This window comes from Arachis stenosperma, chromosome 5, assembly GCF_014773155.1.
Source record: "Arachis stenosperma cultivar V10309 chromosome 5, arast.V10309.gnm1.PFL2, whole genome shotgun sequence".
Taxonomy (NCBI): Eukaryota; Viridiplantae; Streptophyta; class Magnoliopsida; order Fabales; family Fabaceae; genus Arachis; species Arachis stenosperma.
Genome location: NC_080381.1, coordinates 26425599 through 26447556, shown reverse-complemented (window position 1 = coordinate 26447556; position 21958 = coordinate 26425599). Strand labels below are relative to the sequence as shown.

At 30.2% G+C, this 21958-nt stretch overlaps 1 protein-coding gene across 1 annotated transcript; it reads left to right on the top strand.

Moving 5' to 3' along the window:
• Window positions 1-8798: 8798 nt before the first annotated feature.
• LOC130980613 (uncharacterized) lies at window positions 8799-10305 on the top strand. Its single transcript, XM_057904273.1, has 6 exons — window positions 8799-9027; window positions 9121-9386; window positions 9463-9660; window positions 9807-9899; window positions 9995-10114; window positions 10210-10305. Exons 1-6 carry the CDS (start codon window positions 8799-8801, stop codon window positions 10303-10305), a joined length of 1002 nt encoding a protein of 333 aa, XP_057760256.1.
• The last annotated feature ends 11653 nt before the right edge of the window (window positions 10306-21958 follow it).

The window sequence follows — 21958 nt, the reverse complement described above, 5'->3', positions numbered from 1 at the left end:
AAAGTTGCTGCAATAATCTTTTGGATTGTCCCTTTTTTCGAATATGGTACAACAAGCATGTGGGCAGGGCATTCCACAAAATCCTCAAAATCTACAGCTACATGTTCCAGCTAATAAGTCAACCACAAACCTCTCTACAATCATCTGGTTCTTATGAGAAACCTCGTATGTCAGTCCTCCAGCCCATCTTGCTTGTCACTCTATAGCTCGTGTTGCAATGACAGCAAGCCTCTTTTTTGGTTTAGGCATGATTGTACCGTCATTTTTTCGGCCTTCTTCTTTTTTTTTTCAAAAAACTGAGACATCTAATAACACCGAATCCACTCGAACATAGTGAGTATAGGGTTTTCTCTTGCCTCCAAGATCCTACCGTTGAAAGCTTCAGAAATATTATTCATCAACATGTCGCTCTTAGCAAGAAAAGTGAAGTGGCTCTTGCACCAGAGCTTTGGATCTAATACTGCTAACTTTTCATAGCATTGTTGGTTGATGTGCATCAGCTAAGTCATCCTCCTCTTCCATTCCTCCATATATGTAGCTTTAATTAGATCCTTCAATACAGTCCCACCACCATATGCTTTCTTGCAACTGGCATACAAATGTCTCAAGCATAGTCTATGCTCTAAAGCCGGCATCATCTCTTGAAAAACTTGCATCAAACCCTGTAATAAATAACTAATTATATTGTCCGTCTATTATGAAGTCTTAAGTTAATAACAAATTGTATTTTCAGCCTATTAATGACAACTTAATCAAAAATAAAAACTATCCAATATGTTTAATATAAATACACAACAGTTTAATAAATAATTACATAGTAAGTGCTAACCTTTTGTTGGTCAGACATGAATACCCACTTTCTTCTACTAACATGTCCATTATCATCTAATAAAAGGTTAATAAACCAACCCCAACTGTCTCTGGTCTCAGCCTCTATAGCAGCAACAACAATTGGAAAGTAATTATCGTTCGAATCTCTACCAACAGCCACCAAAAGTTGTTGGCCATGATCATCCTTCAAGTGGCAGGCATCTACCCTTATAATAGGCCTACAATCAGCCAAGAACCCTTGCTTAACAGAATCTAGACACATATACATCCTCATAAAACTTGGCTGGTGTGTAATTGAAGGTCTGTCAACCAAAATCTGAGTGGTAGACCTGGGAGTTGTCCTCATAATCTCTGCACAGTAATCTCTCAGCTTGCTATATTACAGAATAGCCCTGCCATGTACTTCTTTCCTCGCTTTTCTCCTTGTCCAATAAGCCTTTATGATTGAAATATTAGCCATGTATTTATCCTGAATGGTCTGAATTGCTATTGCAATCTTCATCTCCTCTCCCCTACTAATATTGGAAACAATCTTCTGAGACACCCAACTACTTGATGCAAGCCTACCGCTGTAATTTTGTCCATAAGTGTGCTTTCCATTAAGGGTCTTCAGCCGAAAGAAATCGGAACCACCAATTTTGGAGGCAAATGCCATCCACCTACACTTCCCTTTCTTTCCTCTGCAGCCCACTCTACATCTAACCTTATCATTCTTGATATACTTAATATCCCTTCTATTCAACAAAGCATGCTCTCTAATAGCATCTTTAAACTGACCAAGTGACTTGAACTCCAAACCCACCTTAAACTCATATTCTCTGCTCATCTCAGCCTCATTATATTTAGGATATCTTCTCTTCTTAATTATATCATCCGAATCTCCCTCATAGATAATCAATATCTTCAGTTTTATAACCCTCAGAAATTTCTCCAACTTCAACATCCTCTTTAACAGTGACATCATTCACAGCAGCATCAACACCAGCAGTTTGAGCATTGTCATGTTGATTTAACGGGCCATCAAACGCCCTAAAAGCATTTGAAGCTCCACCATCATTTCCATCTTCAAGATCAAACCCAAAATAATCCTCGTGATCTCCATCATCAGCACTATCATCAAATATATCCTCCTCACTAGATGACTCTAATTCACCTTCAACTTCTACTTCTATGAAACCACTGCCACTGTACTCAGCTTCAGTTGGCACATAGTCCTTATCATTCGAACATATCTCAATACCATTACCTTTCCTGCAGCCATCAACAACATACACCGAGCAATGCTTAACAGTCTGTGACACTAACCTACACATTCTCATGGCATCTCCATCACTCATCAACTCTCTAAGACCAGAGCTCAATTGACATCCTGGTTCACATTACCATATCTTAACATACCCTTTGTACCCTAACTTTTGCAGCTCACTAACTATTTCTTGCAAACTCCATTCATCGAGCTCAAAATCCATATCTTCCAACATCCTTCCCCCCGAATATTCTAGCCCATTTCCTATATCATGAAACTTGCCACCATGATGTATGTCTATGGTAAAATTTGAATCCCCATCACTACATTAAAAAAAAAAGACAGAAACAGAATCCTAATAAAGTAACATCATCACAGCAACAACAATCAACAATAAGAAAAATTCATCATTAGCAAAAAATTACTTTATATGTCAATTCACCAATTAACAAAATCTATGTACATAAATTTCATATTGTAAACCCTAAACCATTATATCAAAATAATCTAGAAATCAATTCAAAAATTAGGTACTCAACCAATGCCATATTTTTTAAAAATTAAAATTAGCATAAACATGTTATATCAAGTTTTAAAAACTGAAAAAAAATCAATGTTATATGTTACCTGTTTTGTGACAGATCGAGGAGAGGCGCAGCGCGGGGACGGGAGGCCAAACGAGAGGCCAGGTGCGGCGAGACTTGGCGTGGTGCGGTGCGGTGCGGTGCAGTGACGTTAGGCGAGGCAAAGAACCGCGAGGGACAGTGACGGCTTGGATGGAAAAACAACGCAGTAGACCTCTGAGCAGAATAAGGCAGAACAGACCAGCGTAGAGAGAAGGAGGCAACGGACGGCAGACCACCAAGCGTCCACTGCAGACGACACCACAGAGAGATGAAGTCGAGGGCCCGACGCAGGAGACGACAGTGAACGCGATCTCCACAAAACAACTTAGGGCTAGGGTTTTTTTTCTTTGGAATAAATTGCAAGGGACTCTTTTGGTATTTTGAAAAAATATATGTTTGTTCAACTAGCTATTACAACTAAATCATTAGAATATTTGTTTTTTACTAAGAATATTCTGTTATCTTAAATGTTATTTTCATAGCAGGAACTTAATTGAAAAAAAGAAATAACGTATAGAGACCCAATTGAAAAAAAAATAGAGACCTAATTAAAAATTTGACAAAACTATATGACCTGCAAAATAATTAAACCTTCTTTTATATACCAATGACAATGTTAGGTTACTGTATAAATTTGTTTATTATAGAGACACTAGGTACACATCAACAAATAAGTATAATAGCACATAAAATAAAATAATAATAATAAAAAACCACAACCTACTCATAATTTTAAGCTACTAAATTTAGGAGTGTTTCTTTCATGAATAATAAAATTAAGTAAAAAGTAAAAAATTTTTGCTAAATTTAATAAAGTATGTGCATTACAGTATTACACATGACAAATTCTTTTTAGTGGGGTTCTTTTTCACTTAAAAAAATAATCTTCACTTTTCATTATAGAATTATCCTATATTTTATATACCATTTACTTCTTACTTCGTTTTATTCTTTTCGGCAAGTGACCGTTTTTTTTTTTACCTCTTACACTTGCTGTTCAACAATTTTTTCCTTACCACACCAACTCCTTCTCTTTTTGTTTTAATCAACTCTTTTTTTTTAGTTTTTTCACATAAGAGATACTCTAAAGCTGATACAGATTCAAAGAGTGACAACGCGACAACAGACAAGATACAGAGAGAAGGAAAAAAAAATAACGTTTGTGGGTCTCTCTTAATTTTTTTATTTTTTCTTTGTTTTAATGATACCACAAAAAGATCTATGTATCATGTTTATCATAAAGATCTATGTATCATGTTTATCATATAAAGTAAATTTGATGATATTTATAATTTAATGTTTAATTTTTATTTAATTATTTTTTATAATAAATTTTAAATATTTAATAATTATTTATTTTTATATTTTTAAAATTAAATATTAACTTTTAATTATTTTTAAAAAATTAAATAAATACTTTTAGATATCATAACAATTACGAGCTTATAAATAGGTATGTGAGCAATGAACACCCACCTTTTCACACCACTCAAGTATTTGGCAACCAAAGACTTTCTCTATCCTTCACAGTGTTTTGCTATATGCTCAAGGTTTTTTTTTAAGAAAAAAGTATTAGTATTTTTATTAAAAATAAAATTATGTAATGTAATTATAAATAGATAAATTTTTTTGGTAGAAATTACATGTTACACATTAATATTTTGGTGTTGAACTGTTAATATTCTGACTAATACATATATAAAATACGTATTAAATACATATTAAACTATAGCAATACATTTCTTACATGTTGTATTGATATTTTTTACAAATTTACAATCTTATAATACACTTTAAATATCACTATTTAACTAAAATACAATTTTTATCTTTATATTAAAAATAATTTCTATATAATATATATCCCAATTAATTGTGAGATACTATATATATTTTCTCAAAAAAAATCATTTTTTAATAAATTATCCAAAATCAATTTTACAGTGTTTATGAGTTGGTATTTAAATTTTGTTTAATTTATTTTTTATAATAAGTTTTGATTTTTTTTAAATTATTTATTTATATATTTTTTAAATTAAATATTAATTTTTAATTTTTTTAATAGATAACATTTTTTAGACACGGTAACATTTTCAATGATCCAATCATAATAGTTTGATTTTTTAGGCTTGGTGTGGCACGTGTAAATTGCTTTTTTTTTTTTTTTTTGTTTAATTTCTATTTAGCATGCTCTTTAGTCTTTAGGCTCCATGTGAAAGTCTCAAATCTTAAATTGGTGCAGCTCAGTGCTCACCATCTATCACGTGCACCCTTGCTTATTGTGATCAGATTGGAGCCTAACAGCTTCCAATCACCGCCAAACTTTGTTTTTAAGTAGCGGCCTCAATTGCGACATTTACGTAGCTCGGCATATGCTACTACTAAAACAAACTTTGATTGAGCTTATAAAACAAACTTGTCGGCACATTATTGTATACGACATCAACCCCATATGAATTACACCATGCTTCACACGAGGTTTAGCTCCTACGGTTACGGTTGGAAATTCATAGAATTTTTAGTCCCAAGATCACCCATATTTAAATGCAAAAACGTATCTAAATTTATAAACATCACTAAAAAAATTTTATTTTTTTTAATCAAAATTTTTTGTATTTCCAATAGAGATGAATCATAATTTTTTTGATAGAAAAAAAAAAGTTGTGGAGGCGACTCTAATGTACGAAGACCAAAATTCTAAAACTACTATTTATATTTGAGTGTGGCACCTATTAAATCCTAAAATTCAAATAAAACAGTATCTCTGATTTTATTTTCATTTAACTACAAATCAAAAGTAATTATAACTTATTTCAATTCGGTATTAATGACAATAAATGAGATTACCATTATATAAGTCATTTAATGTGAAATAGCATAATTTGTGATTAAAATGATATATATGTATTGTTCATAAATAAATTAGAAAATTAATAATTTTCCAATAATTTCCCACTTGAGCTATATATACATATATTCTTTGTTGAGATAATCACATCTTATAAGTTTTATAGGGGCATTCAAATGCTATTTTTCTGATTATTTTAATAATCTGGTCTGTCTCATATATTAGTTATGAAATTACCGTAACTTTTATTACATTATTGTTGTGACGAAACCACGATGATAACCATACTAATATACTCAACGACATAGATAAAATTTAGATGAGAAAATTCAAAAATTACATGCGAAAATAATCCCATGCATGTCTATTTTCAACTGGTTCAACTTTAATAAACTTTATGATATCATGAGTTAGAGTGAAAATAAAATTAAATATTTTGTTTCTATAGAAAGATCGATATTCGTAAATTTATCTAAATCATATGAGCATCCAAATGCATACTTCCATTGAAACAATATATCATAAAATGATATAACACCCATATGAATAATATCCACCCGAAAGACCTTGGTATTTGTTTCTTATAAACTAAATATGCGTGCATTTATGAAGTTTGTACTAATTTGCTCACAAGACACTTAAACACTTTGAACTCTCTTGTTTAACAAAAATTTAAAGTATTAGACTACTAACACATTGTCGTAAAATAACTCAAGTGGTCCTCTAAATTTATTTTTTATAATTTGTGACAAGTATTTGTAGTCATCGAAATGGAGCCTTCAAAAGGTATTTTATATTTAAGTACTTTAATAAAACACTACAAGAAAAAAGGCATGTCGGCACCCTTTTTTCTTGTCACGCTTTTAAAGCGTGCCCAAAAGTGGTCTATAGGCACGTTTTTGCGAGGGTGGCCACTGATTTGTGATTTGGTCATGTTTTTTTTGCCACACTTTTCCATAGAGGGAAATCAGCACGCTTTTACGAGGGTGGCCACTTATTTGAAATTTGGCCACGCTTTCTTACTGCCACGTTTGAAAAGCGTACCCATAGAGAGAAATCGGCACGCTTTTATGAGAATGGCCAATGATTTGATATTTGGCCTCACTTTTTTTTTTTTTGAAAGAAACCGGCATGCTTGAAAAGCGTGGCTATACCGTGTTTATTTTGGCACCGTAAAAAAAACGTGCCGATAGAGTTTCCTCCTCTAAAATTTAGTTTTCCACCTATTTTTCCCACACTTAACCTTTTTTTTTCTAAGTTATCAAATTTTACCCAACAATACACACTAACTTACACACTAACTAAAAACAATGAAACCCTAAAGATGCAGCGTTCATCTTCTCCTAAAAGCTAAGGCGTCGTCATCAGCTTCATCTTCTCCATCGAACCCTAAAAGCTGAGGCGCCGTCATCAGCTTCATCTTCTCGATCAAACCCAGCCTTGGCGCGTCGTTCATCCATCTTCACGGTTTTGCTCGCCTTTCTGTGTCGGGGTTCTGCTAGCCTCTCATCCCGCATTTGGTTCTGCTCGCCTCTCATCCCGCATCTGGCATCAAGGTTTGTATTTTCTAGCTTCATCAATTTTGTTTACTTGCGATTATTTTATTACTTTCTGGATAGTGATTGGTCATTGGTGTTGCATTATTGCTTTTACTTTAGGAGTTTAGAATTGTATGGAAACGAAAACTGCTCTTACATCTACCTGGGTGAAAAAATGAGAAATGTGTTCATCTTAGATGAAAAATCAGAAGCACAAGGGCATGCATACATCCTGAACAACTGTGATAAGATCGAAGTCTACATGAGGTATTTTGTTTGCTTTATTATCATATGTTAGTTTACAACTACAACATCGTACCTTACTAACAAATAAGAATATTTGATATGTTCAGGGAGCATGAGAGTCAAGTTAATGATAACAATCCACGCAGAACGAAGTGGGAGAAAGCCAAAGACCATAGTCAACAATTCTCAGAATGGTTTAAAGTTCGTGCCATGAAAAAAGATGTGCCTGGTTGGACAAAAGGGTTGGCTAGAGGTCCAAATAGAGTTGCGAAAAGATTTTCAGGTTTTGTTATCAACGGGTATAGGTTCCATACAAGGCACCATGATGCGAGACATAAAACGCAAAATAGTGGTGTCATATTAGAAGCATTGACTCCTAGTTTTGCTAGTGTGAAAGATAAGAACCCAATTGAAGCAAAAGTAACCTACTATGGTAGAATAGTTGATATGTTTGAGTTAGATTATTATGGCCAATTTAAAGTATTCCTATTTAAGTGTGAGTGGTATACAGTTGCAAAAGACCACTTTGGTCTCTCATATGGGTATTTCAGTAAAAAATGCTACGAAGAAGAACCATTTATGTTAGCATCTCAAGTAAACCAATGCTTTTATGTGCAAGACCCATATGTGAGTGACAAATACTATGTTATGAAAACAATTCCGAGAGATTTATTTAGAATAAGTGATGACCTTGAGTTTGATTCCCCCACAATATATGCAAGGGAGCCATGTGAACCTGAAATGATTCCAAGTCTTCCAAATGATAATGGCGAGGTTGATCTAGTGAGGAATGATCTACAAGCTACCATCATAGATATGGCTCCAAACATGTTTGCCAAGCAACGTTGTGAGGAAGACGAGGAAAGTGAATATGATGAGTACATGGAGGAGTCTGATTCCGATTCATCTTGACATGTGTTTATCTTTGCATTTTTTGTTTGGTAGTATTCTAAATGAATTACTTTTGTTGGCTATTTTTCTTATTTAGTTACTTGCTTGTGTTGATTATGTTTATTTAATTAATAGGATTACATTTTTTTTTCTTATTTCTTATGTGTGCAGGATGGAAAAAGGGGAGATCACTAAAAGAAAAAGAATAATTACCTTAGGTCAAAAGAACATGAAACAGAAAAGTCCCAAAAAAATTCTTTTGAGGTGATGCAAGTTAAGTCTAGTGCTGAATTACTACAACAATATAATATTAAGAGAGAGAAGGTCATGGCTGACAATAAGAAAGCTAGGTTGCAAGCTCAAAGCCCAAAAGATCCAACAAGAAAACAACCCATCACAATAGTGGAAGATGCATTTAAAGAGCAACTTGGGGCTCCGAAAAAGAAAAAGAAGGTCCAACCAAACTCACTGTTTCAAGAATGTGAAGGTAATGGGAATAATTCAAAGGCTGCTGAAAAGAACCCCCCAAAGTGGGAATGAGACAATGTTTCAAGCTGAAAAGAAATCAAAAAATGGGAATAAAAAAAACTGTTGAAGATGATACAATGGATCAAGATGATGCAAGTTCTAATGAGGAGGGAGAAGATACAAGTGGGCTGAGCATAGAATCAAACAAAAAAGGAATGAGTGTTGACATGTATTTTAAGGTGCATGGAATTAATTTCGAAGACGAGGAAGATGAGCAAGATGAGCAAGATGCTGCAAATATTGAGGGTAGTAGAGGACAAGCTAGTAATGAAGGTACTTTTTCTTATCTCCATTCTTTCCTAATTATAGCTTATATTACTTTTCAATTAGGCAGAGTTAAAATTTTGTTATTCTAATTGGACTTAGGCACTAAAAAGAAAACTCGTGGCAAGACCTTATGCAAAAAACTTCATGCCACTGATTTTAATGATCGACGGGAGGTGGAGTTTTTACAATGGCAGCCTATTGGTCCAACCAAGGAGGTCGTAGCTAACCTAGGCCAATTTTTGGGTTCAACTGTTAGAAATTTCCATTTTGTGACTTTGCTATACACTAGTTGGCATGGTGTGCCTGATAATATCAAGGAGGGCATGTGGGAGTATGCCAACATATGTAATATGCCTTTATGGACAGTTTATTTATTTATTTATTTGTTGTGTTGTGTGTGCTAACCTTTGGCATTCTAATGTATGTGTTGCATCGCAAAAGTTCATTCTTCCAATAAGTTCAAAGTCGTGGGTCATGCGGGAATTTTGTCGTGCATGGAAAAAATACAAGGGTGAAATTAAAAAAGAACATTTCTTAAAGTACAACACAAAGAAAGAAATAATAAAGAACCGATTATTAGAGATTCCTGAATTTCAGTTTCGCAAGCTAATTCGGTATTGGAGTCTTCCCGCTATCAAGGTAATGTTATGTCTTCTATTTCTTCTAGCTATCCTTGATTTTTTTTGTGATTAGACTTGCTATTTCAAAAAAAGGTGATGTGATTTTCAAAGAGAAAGAAAATGTGTCCGTTAAGAATAACATCTCTTTTTCATGTTTATATTTAGGCTATGTCTGTTAAGAATACTGAAAATAGGTCAAAGCAAATATGTCCTCACCGAATGGGTTCTACAAAGTTTACAATAGTGCGCAAGCAGCTGGTAACATAACTTAATTTTTTGTGATTTCTCCTTTATATCCATGTTATATTGTCCAGTTAGTATGCTTCATATAAAATTTTCTCTTCATATTCTAGCGTGACTCTAAAGAGAACAATGAAGAGCCATCAAAGGTTGAGATTTTCACAGCAACTCGCACAAGTAAAAATGGAAAAGAAATTGATGCTAAAACACAAACAACAATTGTGAATTGTTTCGTATTTGTATTTGGATTTGTACAATATAAATGCTAGATAGATTTGTATTTATATTAAGTTAATGTGACTCTGTATTTTTTTTTTACTTTTGGTAGAATGAACTTCAAAGCCGCATAGAGGCAGGGAAAAATCATGATGATGCATTTGTAGCAGTGCTAGAAAAGGACCAACCAGGTCGAGTTTGTTATTAAGGGACTTCAATAACAAGAAGCTCTCTTAGAAAGGATGAGGAGATTCGCCAAGTGAAGGTTGAATACAATGATAAGGTCTCATCATTAGAAAAGAAGATGGACGGTGTTTGTGGTCTATTAAAGATGATGTTGCACCAACTCAATCCTGGAATGAGTGACGAAGAGGTAGCAGCTTTAGTGCAAGCAACCTAAAATTCTCTTTTGGATGCCTCAAGTAGTAGATCAAAAAATACTCCCCACTCCTTCGAAGCAACTCACATTCCACCAACCGATGATGTAAGTAACTGTCCTAACCTCGTATTATTGTCATTCCCTTGATTTAGATTATAGAATTTGGTTTTTCATGTTAAATTTATGTTGTTGGCTGAATTGACAATTGAGAATTTATGTTGCTGCCTGAATTGAGAATTGAGAATTGTTGATTATTGTTGATTGAGAATTTATGTTGCTGGCTGAAATGAATTATTGTTGATTGAGAATTGAGAATTGAGAATTAAGATAGAGGGTGTGTGAAAGAAAGAGATTTGGCAATTTAATCTCATTTTCAGCGGAAGCCGTTGATCGCGGTTGGGAATAAAGCGCTCTGACATGCCCACGGCCCTTTTTTTGTTTTGAGTTTTGACCATATATTCTCGTTTGTCATTTTCTCTTCCTCAGTTTCTCCCTTTTTTTATTGTCATTTAAATTTAATTACTACTATCCTGAGGTAGTGTAACATTAATAAGGGAAAAGGAATCTGCTAGCTTAGTTTGTCATTTAATTGCTAGCTTAGTTAATTTTGACTCCACACACCAAATCTGCAAAATAATAATAAAAAACAAAATGTAACCAGAATTCTGAAAATTTTTTAGTCATGTAAATGTTTGTTCCTCTACTCCAATAATTTTGAAATTTGTGTGTGAACAGCTCTTTTTGTGACCTTGTATAGGGGACTATTTCTTTTGTGTTTGATATTTATTTTTTGTTCTAATGTCTGAATATGCAATGTTGTGGGACCTAATTAAAGTTGCCTTGCCATTTTCATGTTTAATCAATTTGGATTTGGAATTGGATTAGTTGGACTTAATTGAAGTCGCTTTTATAACATGTACTAACACAAGATTATTTACAATTCTGCAGGGCAGTGATAAAAATAATAGAGCTCATAATGGATGATCACACTACTCATGAAATTAGATATTTTGTAACTAAGTATATAAAAGAAGTAGATATGTGACACTTAGTAGAATTGTAATTCTTATTTACTTGTTATGACTTTACTTTTTGGTACTTTGTCATCAAATCCTACTTTTGTGGTAACAATTTTATATGTATGTCTTTTTTTATGGGAAAGTTTATATTTGTTGAATTAGTTCAATATATATAATTTTATTTTGGTCTATAATTTTAAAATTATATATGAATTTTGCACAAAATATTAGAAAGATTAATGAAAAAAAATTCTGACCAAAGTTATGGCACGCTTAAAAAGGGTGGCTATATCTTAATTTTGGGCTCAACAAGTACGCTTAATAAGCGTGGCCATAACTTGGCAACCGGCACGCTTAAAAAGCGTACCCATATCCCCATCTACCGGCACGTTTTCTAAGCATAGCCGTATCTTTTTGTACTTATAAATAGCCACGCTTTTAGAGCATAGCCATATGTTTACCCTATTGGCACGTTTAAAAAGTATAGCCATATCTTCCCCTATCGGTACGCTTTTAAAGAGTACCCTAAGCATACATTCTGGGATGTTTTAAAAGCGTGGCGATATGTGCACTTTTAGGTATGCTTAAAAAGTGTACCTATATGTTAAGACCTATGGCCACGCTTTTAAGCGTGGCAAGAAATGAAAGCTTGCCAACAGAAAAAGCGTGCCGATAGATCCACAAAAGCGTGGTGATAGAGCAATCGGCACGCTGGTGGATGTGACCCTTTCAAAAGTGTGTCGATAGCTCAAAAAGCTATCGGCACGCTTTTTTGCATTTTGGCACGCCTTTAAAACGTGGCAGAAAGCTTATTTTCTTGTAGTGAAAAGAGTAATAAGTGTCTTCTCAACACCTTTTCAAATAACTTTTTCAATGAAAATATAGATATATCTGCAGTGGATCAAAAATTACCTAGATATCTAACTAAGTCAGAATTTGAATACCAAATGATCTCTGACTTTAGTTTCTGACTTCATATGTGTGAACATGTAACGTTTTGCTATAACAAAATTTGTTTGTCTACTTTAGTAATCCATTCTTAACTGACTCAAATATCTGTCAAAGATACCAATAAAGTACACAATAACTGTAAGTGTATAAATTTGTTATCCATCAGACCACTGTTGAAGCATAATAAACTTTATGCATTTTTGAACTTTATAACTTTTTTGAGGTACCTAATGAGACTATACTTGTCTCTCTTAGAATTTGAGTATATTACCTTATTTACAATTTTGATGCTATTGATATATAAGAATAGTGAAATATACTTACTCCCACTAAACAGATATAAGTCATCAACTACATTTATTATAAAAGGTCATATGAGATAATAATTAATTTGATGAAATATAAGTTACTAATGACAGAATTTTTTTATTTCAAAAAAGTCTATTTAAAAATAGATTAACATTGGTAGATATAACTTTAAAGCAAAATAATATACTCACACAAATTACATATTATATGAATAAAATTTATATAATACTTAGCACAACATTAACATTTTGTCTTTGGACAGAAATACTAATTTGTAAGTGGTATTTTTTTAATACAATAATCAATTGATAATAAATCCTGCCAAACAATAAGTTTATCTTTGAACAAACTTATTATTCACATGGAGCCAAATAAGTATCACATGTTCATTACCACAAATGTCTATATAATTTGGCCAAGTATAGAATTTATTTTAGGCCGATCTGTACTCGCATAAACTACGCACACATAAATTTATTTAGTGCGACTTACTAAATATTCTCAACAAAATTCTGTCAAACAAAACTTGAAAATTATACCTATTTATTATTGCATATATTTTCTATCAATTGGACAAATACTAACATTCTTTTAGGTCGATTAGTGGTTGCATAACTAAATAAAAAATAAACACAAGGTGAAATGTTTATTATTTGGCCAAACAATAATTTTTTTTGGGCGATTATTGTACGCATAAATAATAAGCATTAATTTAGGTTTAACTTAGTTACCCAAGCATATAGTTACCATCAATATGTGTATGTACCTCTGCCAAATATAGACATTCTTTTGTGCTGACTAATATTCGCGTGAATTACATATCACAATATTCTTAATGTTCCAAAGTAAATTAGTTTTCATAAAAAGACTATTTTGGTAGTATAATGTTCAACTAATTTATTCTAAAACTAAATCTTTTAAAATATATGAGTATAATAGTCCAAACTTTTACCGATTTTTTTACGTAACAAATCGAAAATGGTGATATAGTACAAAATAAAACAATAGACCATAATATATATATATATATATATATATATATATATATATATATATATATATATACACACAAAAATAAATACTAAAATCAAATATTCTCAATAATTCAAACTTTTATGGCTCTGATATCGCTTGTTGAAAATTTATAGAATTTTTTAACCCCAAGATCATCCATGTTAAATCATTAAGAAATAAATACTTGAATGCGAAAACATACTTAAATTCATAAGCATATTTGAAAGAGTTTGATTCTTTGGTCTTACTCAATCAAAGCCTTCTATATCCTTAATAGGGATGAATCACACTCTTCTGATGGAAAAAAGGTTGTGGAGATGGCTTTGATGTGCGGAAACCAAAATTGTGAAGTCATTATTTAATATTTATATTTGAGTGTGCCACCCATTAATCCTAAAGCCCAAATAAAATAATGTGTCTAATTTTATTCTTATTTAATTTTAAATTAAAAGTAATTATGACTTATTCAATTCAACATTTATGATAATAAATAAGACCACCATTATATAAATCACTTAGAATTTAGTAATAAACTAATAATTTACTGCAAAAAATTACCAAAATTATTGATGAAAAAAGTTTTCAAAATAACAGCTGATTTTAGTAATTGGTAAAATCTTAGTTGCTAAATTAAAAAAATACTTTGATTGGTGTCGATAACAAAATTGGTCACTAAATGGTAGCCAATTCTATTATTGCTAAATTGTTTTATGGCAGAATCAGTGCTAAATATTGACCCATTTTTCAGTTGTTAAATTGGTCACTGACCAAATCAGTCTCTAACAACAAAAACTTTTATTTTTATTTTTTATAGCGATTATCCTTTTAGTAGTTAAATCGGTCGCTGATACTAATATGAATAAGTATAGTGAGTTACTAAATCTTTTATCATTATTGATTTCCTAATTATAAAATTATTACTAAATTTCACATATGCCATTTTTAAATCCTGATTTTTATATATAAATATAATTCAATAAAATACCAAAAATGATAAAACATAGATTTGTTTCACATAAATTCTAAAACATTCACAATGTCTACATATGTAATAAGAAAAAATAATGCTACAAATCAGAGGCCAGAAACAATGGTGGCAGGATGTGAGTTTTGTGCAGTAGAAGTGGTTTCAACCTACGTTGGAGGCAAAAGAAGATGACAACACACACGAGATCTGGAGGAAGAGAAGAAGCTGAAGGTGTAATTGATCTGCGAGCTAAAGAGGCAATACGACTAGAGAAAACAACGGTGAGAAAGTACGAGGAGCAACGAGTAATGAATTTTCAAAACAACTGTGTGTAAGAAGAATGAAATAGGGTGAGGCTGACTCTATATGCGAGAGGAATTGAATAACATTGAAAATTTTGAGATTTTTATTGGAAATACTTTATTTCTTTTGAAAAAATTATACGAAACAAATTAGTGTATAATTAAACAAAAATCTCTAAATAGAGTAAAAATATAGGGTTACAAAAAAATTTAAGTTTTTTATTTTTAATTTATTTTAAAATCTAATTTGTTATATTTTAATGTCTTTAAAATAGTGATTGATTTAGCAACCAATTAATTTATAATATTACTTTTAATTGGTCGCAAAATCAGTCGCTAAACGTTACAATAGTGACTAATTTAGCAACCAATTTCGTGGTGGCCAAGTTAGTGACTAACTATTTTTTGTTAAGTGTTTCTTCATTGCTAAATTACAAAATAGTAACCAATTTAACAACCATCTATTTTAAAACTAGGATTTAATAGTTGGTCGCTAAATTAGTTGCTATCTTAACTTTTAGCAATGATATAGTGAACATCTTTTTAACTACTGAATTAGCAACCAACTATTTTTAACCAATTTTTATGTTGGTCATAAAACCGATCTTTAAATTAAAAATCACAATTGATTTCATGATTGAGAGACCCAAAGACTAAGTTTTTTAATTTGGTCATTTAAGTAAAAAGAAATGACCGATTTAGCAACATCAAGGATGGTTTCACTATTAGTTGCAAAATTGATCCTTAGTTTCTGCTTTAGTGACCATAACCTAATCTATGATCACAATTTTAGTGTGATCACAGCTTATCTATGATCATTCTACTTTAAAATTGTGACCATAGTTTACTTTATAGTCATCTTTTTATAAAATCGTAACCAAGCTTATTTATGGTTATTCTATTTTAAAACCGTGACCATAACTTACTTTATAGTTACTCTTGTTTTATATCATGACCATAACTTATTCTATTTTATGAGAAGCATAATCATATCCCAAAATTGTGATAACCACAAAATAAGTCTAAAAAAAGACAAATTCAAATAATTTAAATCATAACATTTATATTATAAGTTAGATATATTTCTAGTAAATCAAGATACATTATATTATATCCATTATATGTAATATCTTATAAAGTTTCTTGAAAAATATATAGAAGAGAGCAAAATATTATATTTATATAATTAAAATATATATGAGACTCATCCAGCTCATATTTCTATCAAAGATAATATTTTCTTCACATCACTTTTTATTGCTAACAAAAAAAAAAAAATAAACATTTTAGTGATATTCACATTTCATTAAAAAAATATTTAAGTAATTAAAAAACAAAAACGAACAAGATTATTTGAAAACTAAAAGTAGTTTAACGAAAAAAACCTCCCTTTATAAAAAACAGTGAACAATTAGATATTTTACCATCTAATCTAAGTCAACCTTCACATTCATGATATAAATTCGATGCAACACAATTAAATTCCAGAATCCCTCCCCAGAAAGGATTAGAAATCTATCGCTTAAATGTCACTGATCACACACTTACATTATATAATTATTATAAGCTTAACACTTTAACATTATTTATGCTCACACAATGCATGCTCTTATATTATTTATGCTCACACAGTCACACAAATTGAAGCATTATAGCTACAGTTCATACAGCATCAATATTTTTCTAAGAATATGCTTTAATCACATCAATCCAGATTTTTTTGGTTAATCAAAAAGCCAAATCAAATGTTGTATAGACTATCTTGAGAATGATTAAAAGTGCTTTGTATGCCTTCTTCTTCTATATAACACTTTTGATGTTCTGCAATTAATTAAAATTATAATATTTCTAACTTCAAATGTGAAAGGGGTTGGGGGAATTACTATAATAGAACCAAGTTAAATACACTTTTATAGTAAGCTTCAGAGGCAAGTTATTATATAAAAGATTTAGTTATTAGTTGTTACACAACTTAATATTTTCCTCTCTTTGATTTCATTACCTCAGGTCAATTCAAAAGAACTAATGTACTACCGTGTAAAATTTCAAACTTCAAAGTTCAAGCTTTTAAATATATGGAACCATTCACTCACTCATCACATTAGTTACTTCATTTGTTATACATCATTAGTATTGATGTTAATTGTTTAATTTATTTGGTTGTTGAACATTTAAATAGGGATGTCTAATGACTTCTCCAATCGTAATAATTAACAAAACAAATTTGAAGTTTTTTTAATTTTTAAAAAAATGTTTAAATTTGTTATCAAGTAAATTGAACATACAGCTAAAAAATCAACAAATAAATTAAATAATTCAATCGAATCAGCAAATAAACTATTCCATCTTTAACAGAATCATTCAATTTAACTATTAACAAAATTCCTAAACCCAGTAGAACAGCAACTCAAAAACAAATTGACAAACAAAAATAAATTGAACCAGTAGTAGAAGAGGGTTCGAAATGTTGTTGCTCGACGAGAAAAGATGAAACTTTAGAATGCAAAAACACTAAAATCAAAATAAAAAATAGCAGCAGTGAATCCTAAACCAAAATCAAGAACAAATAGAATGAAAAACAAATTAAAAAAATTAATAATAGCATTGAACCAAGAACACGCTTGAGTAAGAGCACAACAACTCAGCGATAGCGACGGCTACTCTAACAGTAGCGTGCAGCTCATCGACAAGCTCCTTCAACGAGCTCCTTTGACGAAGATGGTCGTGGCTCTGGCGACGAGCCCCAGTAATGACGGCAGCAACGCTATGTCCTTTTCTATACTTGTTCGTCTCTCTTTCTCGCTCTTCCTCTCTAGCTCGACGGTGGCGACGGCCTCTCCTTCTTTTTCGGCGCTATTGCCTTCTCCTTCTCTTCTCCCTTTCCACTTCTTGATTTGTGTCTATGAACTTTCTCTCTGTCTCTCTCTCGCGTGTCACTCTCTCTCCCCATCTGGCTCTCTTCACTGCAATGGTGGTCCTTCCTCTGCCGGTGTCATCCTCCCCTTTTCTCTTCTTCTTATCTTCTTTTCCCTTCAATTCCTTGTTCCCCTGCTCCCTTTCTTCTGTATTTCTTTTTTTTTTTTTGTTGAGTGTGTGATAGTTAGTGGGTGGATGAATTTGAAATTAGGATAAGATTAGGGTTAGGTTTGAAAAATTAGGGTATTATAAAAATTTTAATAAATTTAGAAGGTAGAATAATAATTAAAAATCAACTATTATTTTAAATTATTTTAAAAATATAATATTTATTTGTCAATTTATTAATTAGTTTTAAATTTTAATAATTTTTTTAATTTAAAATTAAAAGTGTTCTATGTAATTTTTTTTATTTACAAAACTAGATTTAAAACTTCAATATTTAAATTAAATCACATAAAATTCTTATAGATCTTTTTAGGCCACTTTTTAAAACCGTGACTATAGATCTCTTTAGATCATCTCTAAAAATCGTGACCATAGACTTTTTTTAGGTCACTATTTTGTAAAACCATGACATAAATCTTTTTAGGTCACCACCAAAATATGACCATAGACCCTTTTAAGCCACCTCTAAAACTGTGATCATAGACTCCTTTTAGGTTATTCCAAAAATCGTGACTATAGACCCTTTTAAGTTACTCTTTCGTAAAATCGTAACTATATATATTTTTTTAGGTCACCCCTCAAAACCGTAACTATAGATACCTTTAGGTCACCTTCCAAAATCGTAATCATAGATCTTTTTAAGTCATTCTTTAAAAATATAACCATAAACTCTTTTAGGTTACCTACCAAATTAAAACGGTGACAATAAATCCTTTTAGGTCACTCTTTTTTAAAAAATTATGACTATAAATTTTTTTATGTCACTCTTAAAATTGTGACTATAAATCTTTTAGATTATTCCAAAATTATGACTATAAATTTTTTTAAATTATTTTTTTAAAAAAACTGTAATCATAAATATTCTTTTATAATTATTCTTTTTACAAAATTAAGATCATAGATTTTTTTTATTACAGTAAAAAATTGTGATCATAAATTTTTTATGATCACAATTTTTTAAAAACTGTAGTAATAAATTCAAAATGTAATATTATAAACTTATAATGGACAAAGTAGTATCAATACATAGAGATTCACAAAACTATTATTGTTCTCGAATATTCCTCTAATCATTCATATATTTTTTTTATCAATTTATTAAATCTTTTAGAAAAAGTAATTTAATCACATATAAAATTGCAAAAAATCAGAAGTCAAGAAAGGGACGACATACCAACATGCAATATAGTGGATGCAAGTAAAAATGGGTCCTGGGGGAAAGAATCTTTTTCAAGACATAGCATAATGGGAGCTAATAATAATGCCAATAAACACTCATACAACATGCTTTTGCCCATTGTAAAAGGTAACGTGCGCCTCACATTGTATCCAAGGATTAGAAGCTTCTATGGTTTCATTTTCAAACACGATATAATAATTGAACAAAGCTCGCTACTTGATCCCATTTATATTCACCACATAATATAATATTAGTATATTAACGATCGTTAGCCTTACACGTATTGTTTTCTAACGTGTTCCAATTATTACACTATATATGCCTTTTTTTTCTAGGCCAGGAAGCTCCAATTGAAGACACATAAGCATTCCAATAATAAAAGATAAAAAAATATATAATATTATAATTAATCATATTAAATATATACTAAAATCAATTATTAAAATTAATTATTAATATAAAATATAAAATATAAATTAAAAATAAATTAAATAATATATATTTATTATATATAAATATATAATAGTTAATTTTAATATAAAAGGATATTTTTATATTGTAATACTAGCGGTTAAGACTCGAATATTTACAAATTTCGTGATATAATGCTAAATATATTGATCAAAACTAAGGGTAGTTACTTAAATTTTTATACATATGATAAGATTTTTTTTTTCCAGAAATACCACTCACAAAAATCCCACAACAGGGAGATGAGGGAGGGAATGTTTAGTACAACTTATACTTATTTGCAGATGTAGTTATTCGATAATTTATACCAATATTAGTTGTTAAGTGCCATATTCCACCATAACATGACATACAAATAGAAATAGGGGTGGCACACAGATAAGTTTGTCCCCTTTCGTCCCGTAAAAAAATTGTTATTTGGCAGATTAGTTTGTCTCGCTCTGTTTAATAAGGCAATTTTAAATTCTTTTTCCATCTCGTTTAATAACAAATTAGCGAGTTAGCGGGTTAAATTTGTCAAATAATTTTATTTTTTTATTAAATTGTTAAATATTAAATAATATATATAATTTTATAATTATTTTAATAAATTTATAAATTTTAAAAATATAAAAAAATTATAATTTTTAAATTTATAAATATTAAAGTTTTTATATTATAAATATATAATAAATATCATTATAAACTAAATTTTTTAAAATAATATAATAAAATTAATATTATCTAAAATAAAATAAATATTGTCCAAAATATATAATTAAATATCTTTAAGTTTATAATTAATCAAACATAAAACATAATTTAAAATATAATTTAAAATATCTTCAATTATTATCTTTATCCTCTTATAAATCAATAACATTATAAAAAATTATAAAAAAAGTTCTGTAAAAAAAAGCCTAGCCCGCCAAAAAAATTCAAACTGCCCTGCCGAAACCGGCCAAAGCTCAAGGATTAGACGGTGTGGTTTAGGCAAATTTTTTAAATTTAACGATTTCAAGTTTTCAATCCAACCTTTTTTTTGTAAATTATGCAGATCGGCCTAGCAGATTTTAGTATGTTTGTCACCCTTACTTCCAAATTCTTATTTGATTGTGACTCAAAGCTTAGTATATTATTATTGTCTCTCCCTCAAATAAAATACTTGTGTAAACAATTAAATATAAATTTAATTATTCTACAGATTTTAATAATTTTACAAAATTTTTAATTAAGTCTTTAAATTTTTTTTTAATTAAATTCTTATAATATATATATTTTTTAATTTAATTTTTATTAATATTAAATATCTAAAAAATATTAGTAAATTATAAATTTACTTATCTACTTATATTTCCCATCATCATTACTTGCTCCATATTATTTTCCTCACTCAACTCTTCTTTCATATTACAATTTCATCATCAATTTCATTTCCTGTAATCTCATCATCATTAAGTCTTCTTCCTGCCAAATTCTCTTCTTCTATTTTTTATCATCTTTTTTAGAAACATTATGTCGAGCATCTGATGAAATTGACTCAGAAATCTTAAATTTTGATATGCTCCTTTCTCACAATACTAGTCTGTCCACATCCAAAGGGGAGCACAAAAGAAAAGATTTAATAAGGTAAAAAATTAAAGTGACACCAAAATTTAAATATAATGATATAAAAGATAGAAAATAAATTACATACTAATATATTAATTTTATAAAATGAAATAACATAACACTAAAATTATTTAAAATTGGCACTAAAAATTTAATAACATGACATAAAAAATAGTGAATCTTTCTAAAAAAATATTACACATTTAATAAACTGAATGTTATCTGATATATAAAATAACACACAAAAACCTAAAAAATAACATCGAAATATTTATATTTTCTCACATAAATTTTTAACTAAATGATATGATAGAAGTATAGAATTAAGAATTTTTTTTCATGAAGACTTTAGTTGCAGATTCACAAATTTTAATAAAAAAGAGAATAAGTAGAAAAATCTATAGATAACGCAGCAAAAATAAGTAAAATAAGTGAACAAATTCGAAAGAGAATGAACAGTGTCATTTAGGTATAAGAAGAAGACGATATATTTGATATATAAAATAGTACATAAATTTCTAAAAAATAACACCAAAATATCTTCGTTCTAACATCAAAATGTCTTCACTTTAATACTGAAATTTCTAACTAAATG